The 13,936-nt window shown below is 38.0% G+C and overlaps 1 protein-coding gene across 1 annotated transcript; it reads left to right on the top strand.

Moving 5' to 3' along the window:
- Window positions 1–1,163: 1,163 nt before the first annotated feature.
- lyplal1 (lysophospholipase like 1) lies at window positions 1,164–13,892 on the top strand. The gene is made up of 5 exons (XM_055639724.1): window positions 1,164–1,319; window positions 2,693–2,792; window positions 3,962–4,131; window positions 9,857–9,972; window positions 13,241–13,892. The coding sequence occupies exons 1-5, from the start codon at window positions 1,241–1,243 to the stop codon at window positions 13,466–13,468; spliced, it is 693 nt and encodes a 230-aa protein (XP_055495699.1). The 5' UTR covers window positions 1,164–1,240; the 3' UTR covers window positions 13,469–13,892.
- The last annotated feature ends 44 nt before the right edge of the window (window positions 13,893–13,936 follow it).

Here is a 13,936-nt window from a genome sequence, read left to right as displayed (position 1 = left end):
ATGAAATATTTTGGTAAGTAAGCACAGCTGTAATGGTTTAAAGAATGACAAATCCTAGGGTGTAAACTCAAAATAAAAGGAAATTAATGTTTTCGACAAGAACTTTGATAATTATTTTTCCTCACTTCACTTTGCGCATTAATCTTAGGAACACTCACTCTAACTAACGATAATAATGAAAGTGTGTAGAAAGGAATTGCAATACTGCTTTGCACTGAAGATAAACACAAAATGCTGGAGTAACTCAGCGGGTCAGGCTGCATCTCTGGAGAGAAGGAATGTGTGATGTTTCAGCTCGAGACCCTTCTTCAGACTGCTAAACACTTTAACTCCCCTTCTCATTCTCATACTGACCTTTCTGTCCAGGGCCTCCTCCACTTACAATGAGGCCAAACGCAAGTTGGAGGACCAGCACCTCATATTTCACTTTGGCAGCTTACAACCCAGCAGTATGAATATTGATTTCTCTAATCTCAAGTAACCCCTTCATTCCCCTTTCCCTGTCCCTCCCGTACCCTAGTTCTCCAGCTCGTTTCACTGCTCTACTGATTAATTTTACTGTTTGTATGCCTCGTTGTCACCTCCCCCGCAGCCTAAATTACCTTGACCAGCCCCTGCTTTGATCTGTCGCTTTCACACCATTCTATATCTATAGTTTCCCTCTGTCCTGATTCTCAATCTGAAGGGTCTCGGCCCGAAACGTCACCCATTTCTTCTCTCCAGAGATTCTGCCTGTCCCGCTGAGTTACTCCAGCATTTTGTGTCTATCGTCATAATAATGGGAGTGATGGCAAGGGTTGAAAAACCATTTGACATGTTGCTTTACATACCTGCCGCCAAAAAAGACAATTCAAAACTGAGGATATATTTTTGTACGGTGAAATAGAAAGTAGCAATAATCTTTCCCATCAATGACAAGTGCCAACCTTTAATTCATCTTTGAAAGGGAAATGTATTTGTGAGCCGTGATGGATGGCTTTCAGGAACAAGGTTAACATAGTAATTAATGCACTGTCAGGACAGGACAGGACAGGACAGAAGAGAGGAGCGTTGGTTTTTTGTTATTTTGCTACGAACTGAGAAAAGGTCGCAAGTTGCAACCAAACATACTAGAGGTTGCAACACCAGCTCCTCATGTTGCAATCACACGCACAGCGACGTGCCGTGTGGCGTCAGACGCAGGGCAGTTTCCAGCAAAGATACTGGAGCTTTGGTTTCCAGGAAGTGCCGGGTTGCAGCCATGGCGATGCAACTGCAGAGGAGCATTGTTGCTCAGACCAAGCGACACACCGCCTCTCTCATCTTCCTTCACGGCTCAGGTTAGGCTGCAGCGATTCATTCGTCACTTTAGACTGAACACAGCTGTCTGCCCCCTCCAACCTTTCCTCCCTTTGCCCGGTCCCCCTTGTCCACCCTATTGGGACATCTCATGCAATCTCCAGAGGCCAAAACTGTTACTGGCTGATATTTGTTAATCTGGTGCAGTTTGTTCCATTCAGGGCATCTGTAAAAAGGAACGGACGTGTAGGAAGGAACTGCAGATGCTGGTTTACATCGAAGGTAGACATAAAATGCTGGAGTAACTCAGCGGGGCAGGCAGGATCTCTGGAGAGAAGGAATGTGTGATATTGGATGTGTGTGGGGTCCTGCCTGCCCCGCTGAGTTACTCCAGCGTTGTGTGTCTATCTTCAATAGAAATAAGCATCCGTGCAACGGTAATGCAAATGCCAGGATGTCTCAGTGAGGTGTCTCAAATTTGGGTCAGTTGAGTAAAGGTGCAAAAAAAAATCAAGCTGAAGAAGGATACATAAGATTTAGGTGCATAGTTATTATTTATTTCAGATCCAGGCATCTATTTGGCATCATTGTGTTTAGTTTTCTGCAGAGAAGTGCAACATAACACACATGCAATTTCCAGAGATTAGTCTTGGATTCCATCACATTCAGTTCCTTGTGTCTTGTCTTATTCATTACTATTTCTCCTAATCCTTTTTAACATTTTAAAATAAATTATTTGCTTCTGATAAATTATATTTTGAATCTGTCCCATTGTTGTTTCTGGGGCAGCTTTCAGTATCCAAACTCATTGCATTCAAAGAAGGTTGGCTTTGTTCTTTTAGTGATCAGCTATGGAAGATGATTTCCTATTTATCAAAACCACACCACTTTAGAGAACATCAAACTGAATTCTTCTTAAACCGATCTAATAAAAATTAATTCCAGTTTCTCAAGATTCTCCATTATGACCGTTTTATTCCAAGTAACCCTGTGTAAACTTTACTTTGTTACTTAGCTACTAATTTCTCACTGCACATTCCCAGTGAATGTGTTCATTCACTTCTGCCTCTGTGGCAACTCTTTTTCTGTAGAAACATGTTCACTTTTTTGTGTTCTGATTTGTGTGAGCATAGCAGTTCTAATGTTCTCTGCATTAACCAATATAAAAATTAATTCATGAGGAAATATAGTCATCATTTTATTTTCCGATGCCATACTAATGCCAGGCATTAGCCAGTATGTTATATTTCTAGGTCCCCAGGACTTGCATACGAATGGAACATAGTTACAGGGAAATATGTTTTAACCTTGTCATTATTGTGCCACTTTCATGGCTTCTCTCCCTTTTATATAATAGACTTTGCCTTGAAATGCAAAACGTTCCTACATTCTAGTTTATTTTTCTTACCTGTAGGTGATACGGGGCAAGGTGTAAGAGCGTGGATTAAAAGTGTATTGGAACAAGACTTGACCTTTCAACATATACGAATAATTTATCCAACAGCACCAGCAAGGTATCATTTAGCTAACTAAAAGTAGATGGTAAATGTAAAATTACCAAATTACCAATTACTTAACAAGTGAGTTGTGTACATGTTTTTATTTATTGTCCTATGCACAAGTACTGCGAAGTACAAGAACTTGCATCGCAGGCACATCGACTCTCACAACACAAAAAATATAAATTATACATAAATTAACCAAAACAACAAATAAAAAGGTCTGTGGTTTAAAAAAAACCAAGACAGATTCCAAATCAGTGAATAAGTCGCTGGTTGGGCAGGAGATGGTCCATAGTGTTCCTTTGCTGAGACAGGATTAGGGTTGTGAGAGTCTGTTCAAGAACCTGAAGGTTGTAGGAAAGTAGTTATCATGAACCTGGTCATGTTTCTGTACCACCTGCTCAGTGTGAAGAGGATATGTGAAGATAATATGTTCAAAAGTGGCATGTTTTGAACTACTCATTCCCAATAATCTTGAGAAGTTTGTTCTTTAAACTTTATATTTCACAATTTTGTAATGTGTTTCATTGGAAAAGAAAACATTTAGTTTATGTATTTTCAAGTCATCTATAGAAAATGATGTTCAGTGGATAGCAGTGGATTTTGTGTGTGTTTTAACAAGTTACAGGATGTAGGTCTTACTTAGGTCTTTGTATTGAAGTTTCCTTGCTCTTATTCCCTTCCCTTATCTGATTAGGTTTACTTGTTCACTTTTCATTTTACTTTTTTTCTGGATATTTGTGGTAGGTTTTTTTTACGCTGCATATTGACTTTTTATTTTCCTCAACGAGGCTTTGTTCAGTTCAATAAATCTAATTTGACAAACATTGAAACATTAAAATGAGCAAAGTCAGTCTGCTTTTATTATATTTTCACCATTCACCATTGTGTACACAATTAAGACATCCCAGCTTTACTTTTGTTTTGCAATATTTTTAAGTTGAGCTCAAAGGATACTTGTGTGGGAAAGAACTGCAGATGCTGATTTAAACTAAAGATAGATACAAAATGCAGGAGCAACTCAGCGGGCAGGCAGCATCTCTGGAGAGAAGGAATGGATGATGTTTTGGGTCAAGGCCCTTCTTCAGACCCGCTCAAAGGATACTTGTTGATTTACTGTTCTAAGATAGCTTTGTATATGTTAGTGATGATGGAAAATAATTGTCTGATCACCTTTTCAGATCATACACCCCAATGAATAGAATGCTATCAAATACGTGGTTCGACAGGTACAAAATCAGCTTTAACAGCCCAGAACATCTTGAATCCATGGACTCAATGTCCAGTGTACTGGGTGGGTTGATAGATGAAGAGGTCAGAGCTGGAATTGCAAAGGACAGGATAATCTTAGGTAAAATACATTATCGGTTTCTTAACATTTTCATTAATATGGTCTGTAATCTGAGAATCCACCTTTCTTTTTAGTTCCTATTTCCTGTCCACTATCCCCACATGATTATCACGCTATGGTCACTGGATTGTATCATGGAGTGGCTGTCTAAAAATAATGATGTATGTAGTTGATTATGTCCTTTTGTACTTAGAATTCTGGTCATATCATTTAATTTGTGAAGTCAATCATTTTTTTTAACTTCAGGGCAAACAAGGATTGTTTTACTTAGAAAAAATGCACACATGTCTAATCAATTTCCTTTCTCTGTGATTTATTTCATTGAATCCTGTGTAACCCGATATCATTATTGGGAAAAAATGTACATTTTCAGCAGATATCAAATCTTGATGCTGCAAGTCCATACCTTGAATATACCCTAGCTAAATAAATTAACTATTCAAAATAGTTTGATTCAAACATTCAAAGAAAATGGAAAAGTAAATGTGTTTTAATCTGAAGTGCTTTTAGAACAAGCAGCATCCGTATACAAGCTTTTAACAATTCCAGCATGTCACTATTTTGGCAATTGTATATTCCTGATTGTAAAGGGGCTGTCCCACTGCGGCGACCTAATCCGCGAGTTAAGAAGAGTGTCTTCAACCTTTAAGCTCGAGGGCACTCGCCTGGAAAACCTCGAGCTGGATCGACCGTCCGCGTTGAAACCGCGAGCTGGATCGACCACACACACACACACACACACACACACACACACAACCACACACACACAGACACACACACACACACACACACACACACACACACACACACACACACACACACACACACACACACACACACACACACACACACACACAGAGCAAAGATGGGGGCCAGGGAAAGCGGGGGAGCGCTGACCAAAATTCACACCCACGATGAAGAGGAAGGTTAAAGATGGCTGCACAGTGTACGGTGAGTCCTTTAGAAAGCGCGGAGAGGTGGGGGAGGGTTGGGGGAGATAAGGGGGGGAGAAGGAGTAGAGACACTTTTAAGAAGTATAACAAAGTTTAGCGGGCATTTTACCTATCGGTTGGTTTTCCTTGGTCCTGAAAACTCCAATGAGTCAATCAAAATGCCCAGTCAACGAAGGAGATTACCTACGGCTGCCCTCGACTGCCTGTAACTAAATAGCAACCCCACTCCACTGCAATACGAGTTAAAAAGAACCATGCCGACCACATTTTACTCGGGGAAAATTTTTCAACATGCTGAAAATGTTTCTGCAACCTAGCTGAGGCCGCAAGTATTCTGGAACTTCCCTCGAGCATGAAGGAGAGTTCCTGTGACCTCATAGGACCACCTAGGACCACGTGTCGACCATGCTGCGAGTTTGAGTCGAGGGCAAACTCATCTAAATTCGGAGATTAGGTCGCCGCATTGGGACAGCCCTTTAATTGATTAAGTGATGTGAAAATTTGATCTTTCTGACTTTGTAGAACTGCTGAAAATATACATCTGTTGTTTGTTGTGAAACTATTAATCATTTAACTCAGAAAAAAAAATGATGAAATGGTCAGCTCATTATAACCATTGCAAAAAGTTAGATATTTGTGCTCCACTACAATGTGAGCTTGCTTCAAAATGGAGACGCAACGGATGGCAGATGCTCAAATCTTGAGTAAAAACACAAAGCATGTGCTCCAGAGATGCTGCCTGACATGCTGAGTTACACTAGCATCTTGTGTATTATTGTGCTTGCAGCAGTTTTGTTCACATTCGGGTAAAAAGTACAAACTACAATTACCAAATTTATTGTTGGCTGCAACTGGAACAATTGCCAACCGAAACAGCTTTTCCTTGTTCTCAATTAGCAAAGTGCATCCTGCCTCAATTAATCTAGAAATGCAAAATAGCCAACTGTAATGAGGTGTGAGACTAATTGTTTCTTAGTTACATTTTTTTTCCTGCAGATTAACAGCCCAACGTTTAAAATGTATTGGATTACCTCATCGGAAAGATTCAATTATGCACAATGTGAAAACTCATCTCCTTTCCTTTAATTCTGCTTTCTCTGATTCATACATAGGACACAGTGGGAATGCAGCAAATATGTGCTTACTATAATTTCCTAGAACGTAGAATACTACAGGCACAAAGTGCTGGAGTAACTTAGCGGGTCTGTCAAGTTACTCCAGCATGCTGTGTCTTTCAGGCCACTGTGTTTGTGCCAAACATGATGCCAAGCTAAGCTAATCGCATCTGCCTGCACATGATTCATACCCCCACTATTCTCTGCACATCCATGTAGCCATTAATAGCCTCTTAAACATCATCATCGCATCTGTGTCCACCACCTACCGGCAGTGTTCTAGGCACCTACCACCCTTTGTTTAAAAAAAACTTTCCCTGTAGATGTCCTTTAAACTTTGCCCCTTTCACCTTTAAGCTATGCCCTCTAGTATTTGATATTTCCAATCTATCATATCAATCTATCCATCTATTCCAAGTCTATCCTATCCACGTCTCTCATCATTTTATATACTTCTATTATGTGTCTCATTCTAAATGATTCAAGTCTAAAGTTAAAAGTCCCATTTTTGCATGGCTTACATTTTGACTATTTGTTTGCTCTAATTTTCTCCCTATAGTTTTCCACTTTTGAAAAGTCTTCCTATTGTTCTCTACCCTCTGATATGTTTCCTACTTTCACAATATGCTCATGCAAACTACTTTATTAGTGTGTCGACACATTTCTTTATTTTTAATCAATACATAATATAGTAACTAAAATCGGCAGACGAAAAATGAATACTGTACTTGGATTGGCTGAAGGATTGCTGATACATGTAATGTTGAACAAAAACTAGGGAGTAAAGGCCAGGGAAGAATGGGATGGAGTAATTGAGGATTGTTCAACCAGATGAACGAAGGCTGTGCAAAATTAAAGTCATGAATGGTTGCATACTTAACAAGTTAGACCAAGTCCCAATATAAATGTAATATTTTTCTCCAAGATGTAAATATTTCTGCTGATGACTAGTCATCCATTGAAAAACAAAATTGGCACTATGAGTTTGACATCACAGATTAATACAAAACAATGCAATATTGGTTAAACATATATTGGCAATCGTGGCATATTGGCAATCAACAATGTCCTTGATACTTAAACATGCTCTAATACTGAAGAACACATTTTGCAAGCAAACAAGTTGTAACTACCCCAGTATGATATTGAATTTCTATTTCAGTAACTCCATGAAAAATACCCGAGGTTAAATTAAAGGATTGTTTCCATGTTTCTAATCATAAAATGCAATAATAATTAATAAATAAGCTGATCATATTTTTTATAATGTTTTGGATTGTACGACAGCCTAGTAGAATGTAGTTTCTTTTTGGGCACATTTTGAAATGCCATTATGTATGTTACAGATTGAAGACTATTAAATCCTTAAGGAAATAAAACAAGATTGGCAGTTATGTGGGAAAGGTTTGTTGAATCCCTGAATAAATCACTTAATGTCACCATGAAGGAAATATCCTTGCCAGTCAACAGTGGGTAGTTAATCTCTCTTTGCTATCCAAAATGATACAGAAAGACTTATAACATTGTTTTGTGCTTCAAGAAACTGGCAACTACGTATAATACATTTGTGACTGAATTAATTAAAACTATGCAAGCCAAAAAAAATCATTTGAAATTAACATATTGAAATTTGGTTCTTGTGAAAATTTATCCCAGTTGCAAGATACAGTCAGTTTCTCTTGAAACATGTTAACTGAAATCAACAAGTGTGTTACATTCACTATACTCAACGGGAAGGCATTATGGTACTGACAGACAAATTGCAGGGTTTTCTTTAGAAAAGTAAATCAAGAGTGCAAATCTTTGGTATATTATAATTTCAAACAGAAAATGAATTGGTCAACCACATAAAATGTGTAATTACATAGTTATTCAAATCTCATGGTGCCTAATATATGTGTGTAAAGATACCATCATGAGTAACTACAGACCTTCTTGCCAGCATGTGACTAAATAAATGCAGTGATTTACCTTATAAAGTGTCACTTGAAAGGCTGTTACTAAAATTGCATTGCTGTGTGTGGGAACTTTGCTTTGATCTCTATAACTGTATTATGTTTTAAACACACTAATAAATCAAGCAAACTGTTTTGCCTTTTTTTTGCAACAAGCTTCTGCTTGGAAAGATGTTCACAGACTCTCTGGTTAAAAAGTCAGAAAAATGAAATGCCATTTGGCCTGTTGAACTAGATTTCAACCACAAGGCCAGCCTCTATCTATACAATGCTGTTAGGTATTAAGAAAACACCTCAAGGTATTTCTTAGAAGCACGATCAAACAAAATGTGACACAGAATCAAATAAGTAATATTAGAGCAGACCAAAAATTTGGTCAAAGTGCTAGGTTTAAGGAAAAAAGTGAAGTAAACAAGGAGTTTGACGCAAAGGGGTGTGGAGGTGATTACAGGGACAGAGAGACAGGTCCATAGGAGGATTAGAAAACAAGGGTGAACATTTTAAATAAAAACACTGATTGATAGGGTACCAAATCCCCAATTCTGTTCCATTTGGTTCTTTTTTTTGTTTGACAACCGCTGAACTAAATCAATGCTTTATATAGGTTTACCTTTACTTATCGGTTGGGTACCTGAGGTTATTATTAATACAACCAAAGACTCCTCTTTATTTAGGTTTTTAATTCGAATTCTCTCTGAAAACTCAATTGATCCTACTTCCAATTCGTTTTAATCAGTGATATTTCTTCTTCAAAGGCAGTGTTAAGTGTATGTCAAAGATCAGTGCAGGACAAAGGATGTGATGATACACATTAACCTAGGTTTTTATCATTGTAATATATTTTTGGAACATCCCATCTTATCTCACAGAAAAAAAGCCATTTCAGTTGAGCAGATGTATCTTCATCAGTTTCTGGTTTCTTCCTATAAGGGAAGCTTGAGTCATTAATTATCATATTTAACTGGATGAGTTTTGTGCTATTTGTCCTACATCATAATGCTTGCCAAATCTTCTTTGGTAAAATATAAACACTAACAATCTTGGTGTACTTTATACACCAAAAATTCATTTCTTATCTTTTCTTTCATACTAGTTTGCCTTGTTATTTTACCTTTTTTAAAGATGGCCAAAAACATTATATTCCAAATATATTATATATATTATTTTGGTGTATAAAGTATCGCTCCCAGTGATTACATTGCATGCAAACAACATGTTTTATGTGATTAACAAACTGCTGGTACAACATTTTCGTCAAGTCAGTCAGTCACTCTTTGTCCCTATCCTAACGTACCCATTCCCTTTGTTCTCTTTACATACCCCACCCCATCCTTTTCTGCACATTTTATTTTAACTTTCCCTAGTTTTAATGAAGGGTCTTCAACCCCAAGTGTTAACTATTTCTTCCTCCACAGCCACTGCTTGATTTGCTGAGTGTCTCTATTTCAGGTTTCTGCATTTTTTCCTTTCGGATTATTAGAAGTTGGTAAGTGTGGAAAGGCATGTGTTAATCAAGAAATTGGCCAAATTCTTTGGTTTGAGCCCTGGATGGAATATTACAAATATAAAAGTAAATCAATTTTCAATTACACCTATAAATAATCACAGCCTTTACATGCTGTTATTTTACAAATGCTGCAAAATTATAGCTTTTGTTATATTCTATGGAACAATTGATTTTAATCAATTTTTGACTCTGCAGGAGGATTTTCAATGGGTGGGGCGATGGCAATGCACTTGGCCTATAGATTTCACCCACAAGTAGCAGGAGTATTTGCTTTATCTTCTTTCTTGAATAAGAATTCTGTTGTCTACCAGGTAAGAAGTGGGACTTGTGTTCCTTTAGCAATTTTGATGATCTCAGGCTGTCTTAAATAATTTAATAGCCTCTTAGGTTATGATTGTTTGACTTATATTTTCAAAGGTGCAGCGAGTTTGCACAAAAGTCCGAGGGGTTATATAATGAATGAATAGCCTGCTTTGGCTTTGGTAGTCTTTGGATGTTTCATCACCATTTCAATATGTCACACAAATTCTAACCCACTATCTTCTCACTTACCTGGGATGGCTGCCAATTAGCCATACTGATTCTGTCAGGATAAATATGTTTAGGTAGACAAAATCTACCTGAATTGTGATTGATACTGAAGGGCGACAGCACCTTTATTGGGATGAATGAAACATTACCAATGAGGCACAACACATACAATGGCCTCCATAATGTTTGGAAAAAGACCCATCATTTATTTATTTGCCTCTACTCCACAATTTGAGATATATAATAGAAAGAAAATACATGTAGTTAAAGTGCACTTTGTCAGATTTTAATAAAGGCCATTTTTAAACATTTTGGTTTCACCATGTAGAAATTACATCAGTGTTCACACATAGCCCCCCCCCCCCCCGCTTGAAGACTGCTTGAAATCTGCAATTCATGGACATCATCGGTTGCTGGGCGTCTTCTCTGGTGATGCCAGGCTTGTATTGCAGCCATCTTTAGCTTATACTTGTTTTGGGGGCTAGTCCCCTTCAGTTTTCTCGTCAGCATACAACAGGCATGCTCAATTGGGTTCAGATTGGGTGATTGACTTGGCTACTCAAAAAATGACAATTTTTTAGCTTTGAAAAACTCCTTTGTTGTTTTAGCAGTATGTTTGGGATCATTGTCTTACTGTAGAATGAACCGCCGTCCAATGAATTTTGAGGCATTTGTTTGAACGAACAGATAGGATGTGTCTATAAACTTCAGAATTCATTACGCTACTACCATCAGCAGTTGTATCATCAATGAAGATAAGTGAGCCAGTACCTTCAGGCTATGCCCAGGCCATGACATCCCCACCACCGTGTTTCACAGATGAGGTGGTATGCTTTGGATCTTGGGCAGTTCCAAAGATCTTATAGCGAGCAAGATGGTCCACTCCGCTAAAAAGCCGTAGTAGGGTCATGGGTAATCTTCAGCGCCATTTCCGTAACCGGCTTCCGTTATGGCGTCAAGCTAATTTGGGGAGATTCTGCTATATCAGGCTGAGAGATTAAAGGATAGACACAAAATGCAGTGGGTCGGGCGGCATTTCTGGACAAAAGGAATAGGTGACATTTCGGGTCGAGACCCCTCTTCAGACTGAGTCAGGGGATAGAGGAACTCAAATCATTTCCCCCCTCCCCTCCCTCCCTCCGACACCGGCACCCCTTTTTTTTGTTAAACATCTACTTCCTTCAGGTTTTTTTTAATTTCCCCCTTACCACTTCCGTACTCTTTTGATAGCTGCCACGACCCGTGTGTGTGTGTTTGTGTGTGTTTGTTTGTCTCTCTCTTTCTCTCTGAGGGGAGAAGCGCCGGCACCAAGAGCGAGCGAGCCCGCAGACAGACAGACAGACGAAAGCAAGGATCATAGAGCGGAATAGGTTACCAAAGATCTTTGTAGGTCACATTTCGGCTCGAGACCCTTCTTCAGGCTGAGTCAGGGGAAAGAGGAGCAAGAGATATAGACGGTACTAAGGACAAATGAATGGAAGATATGACTATATCTCCCCTTTCCCTTGACTCCGGTGCATACTACACGTCAGTCCACTGTATTTCGCAGGAGTGGACCATCTTGCTCGCTATAAGATCTTTAGGCAGTTCCTTCTCTCCTCCATACTTTGCTCTTGCCATCACTCTGATATAAATTAATTTTGTCTCGTCTGTCCACGACCTTTTACCAGAACTGTGGTATTAATTATACTTTTTGGCAAACTGTATCCTGGCCATCCTATTTTTGTAGCTAACCAGTGGTTTGCATCTTGCAGTGTAGCTTCTGTATTTCTGTTCATGAAATCTTCTGCGGACAGTGGTCATTGACAAATCCACACCTGACTCCTGAAGAGTGTTTCTGATCTGTCGGACAGGTGTTTGGGGATTTTTCTTTATTATAGAGAGAATTATTCTGTCATCAGCTGTAGAGTCCCTTTGCGATTAGTAAGCTCACCAGTGCTCTCATTCTTCTTCATGATGTTTCAAACAGTTGATTTTGGTAAGCTTAAAGTTTGGCTGATGTCTCTAACAGTTTTAGTCTTGTTTCTCATAATGGCTTCTTTGACTTTCATTGGCACAACTTTGGTCCTCATGTTGATAAACAGCAATACAAGTTTCTAAAAGTGAAAGACTGAAGGAAAGACTAGGTGCTGGGAGCTCTCTTATACCTGCATTGGGGAAGCAATTAAACACACCTGAGCAATTCCAAACACCTGTCAGGACAAGTGTCCCAAACATTATGGTGCCCTGAAAGGGGGGGACTATGTATAAACACAGCTGTAATTTCTACATGGTGAAACCAAAATGTATAAAAATGGCCTTTATTAAAATCTGACAATGTGCACTTTAACCACATGTGGCTGTTTTCTATTACAAATCTCAAATTGTGGAGTACAGAGGCAAATAAATAAATGAATGGGTCTCTGTCCCAAACATTATGAAGGGCACTGTATAGGACAATCTTTTGCTGTTCTAAAGAAGATGGGCATTTAGTGTTATTGCTAACATTTACAGCAAATATATAGGAAAATATTTATTGTTAGTATCCCAGTACAGTTTAATTCCAAATACGTTCTCATCGTAAATAATTAACTTTTAATTAATTTTAATATAATTAAGTTTATTTTGAAGTATTGCAATGAATCCTTGAGTAAAACTATTTAAAAGCTTTTGATTTGTGTCATTTTGGGAATTTTTATATGTATATTGATTAGCTTTTGTTTTTAAAACATTTTAGTACATTGCCTTTTTGTTGGGAACCACTAACCTAACTCCATTGAGTTTCTAAGTTTTGGCTAGACCTAAATATTAAGCCTTATGAATGGTGAATTCAATCATAACAATATTTTACCTTTTTGTCTACTACATTTTTTAGTATTCATGGAAATGTTTAATGGATTTATTAATTATACTTGTACACAAGTTTCGATGCATCTAGTCAATTGGTACTTTGAAAAAAAGTTTGATCTTTCTTGGAAGTTTTACTCTTTTCTATTTTGTTTAATTAAAAGGACAATAAAATATCAGTTATATATAGGGTGCATGTGAATAACATATTCTTGTCTTCAGGTTATACAGAATGCTAAATTGCCAATGCCTGAATTGTTCCAAAGTCATGGAGACAATGACCAACTCGTTTTATATGAGTGGGGTAAAGAGACCTGTGAAACTCTACATTCACTGGGAGTGAAAACCACTTTTAATACTTTTCCTAATCTCCAGCATGAACTTTGCAAGCCAGAGCTGGAACAGCTGAAGTCATGGATTTTACATAAGCTGCCTGATAATGAACAATAATACTATTCATTCTGAATAAAATAGTACTAAATGTACATTTATTTTGTGAACCATGCATCGGGGATGAAAATATGTCAGAAGACACCAGTGAGAACTGTGTGAGTAAGGCAAAAAAGAATCACCATGAACTATTGAGCTAATGTAGTACTTTTCCTGAATTGCATTACAGACTTATTCTGATGAAATGCTCTGATATATGAAGTAGATTGTCATTATCATTATGCTCTTAAAATTACTTACAGATGAAGCACAACAGTCTGTTTTGCATGCTCCTATTCTTTATTGCAAATATTATTAGCAGACAGCTATAGTATTAAATATCTACACTTACGTTAAAAGTGGAGCTATTTGATCATTATTATACACATTTCTATTCCATCTTTTACTGTCTCCGATTAAAGCTGAGAAACCTCCAAAAACAGAATGACTATTCTTTTCATTGCCTTCGTTCCGTATGTACACTTCATT

The sequence above is a fragment of the Leucoraja erinacea genome, chromosome 8 (genome assembly GCF_028641065.1).
Source record: "Leucoraja erinacea ecotype New England chromosome 8, Leri_hhj_1, whole genome shotgun sequence".
NCBI classification, from domain to species: domain Eukaryota; kingdom Metazoa; phylum Chordata; class Chondrichthyes; order Rajiformes; family Rajidae; genus Leucoraja; species Leucoraja erinaceus.
This window is presented reverse-complemented; position numbering and strand designations above follow the sequence as displayed.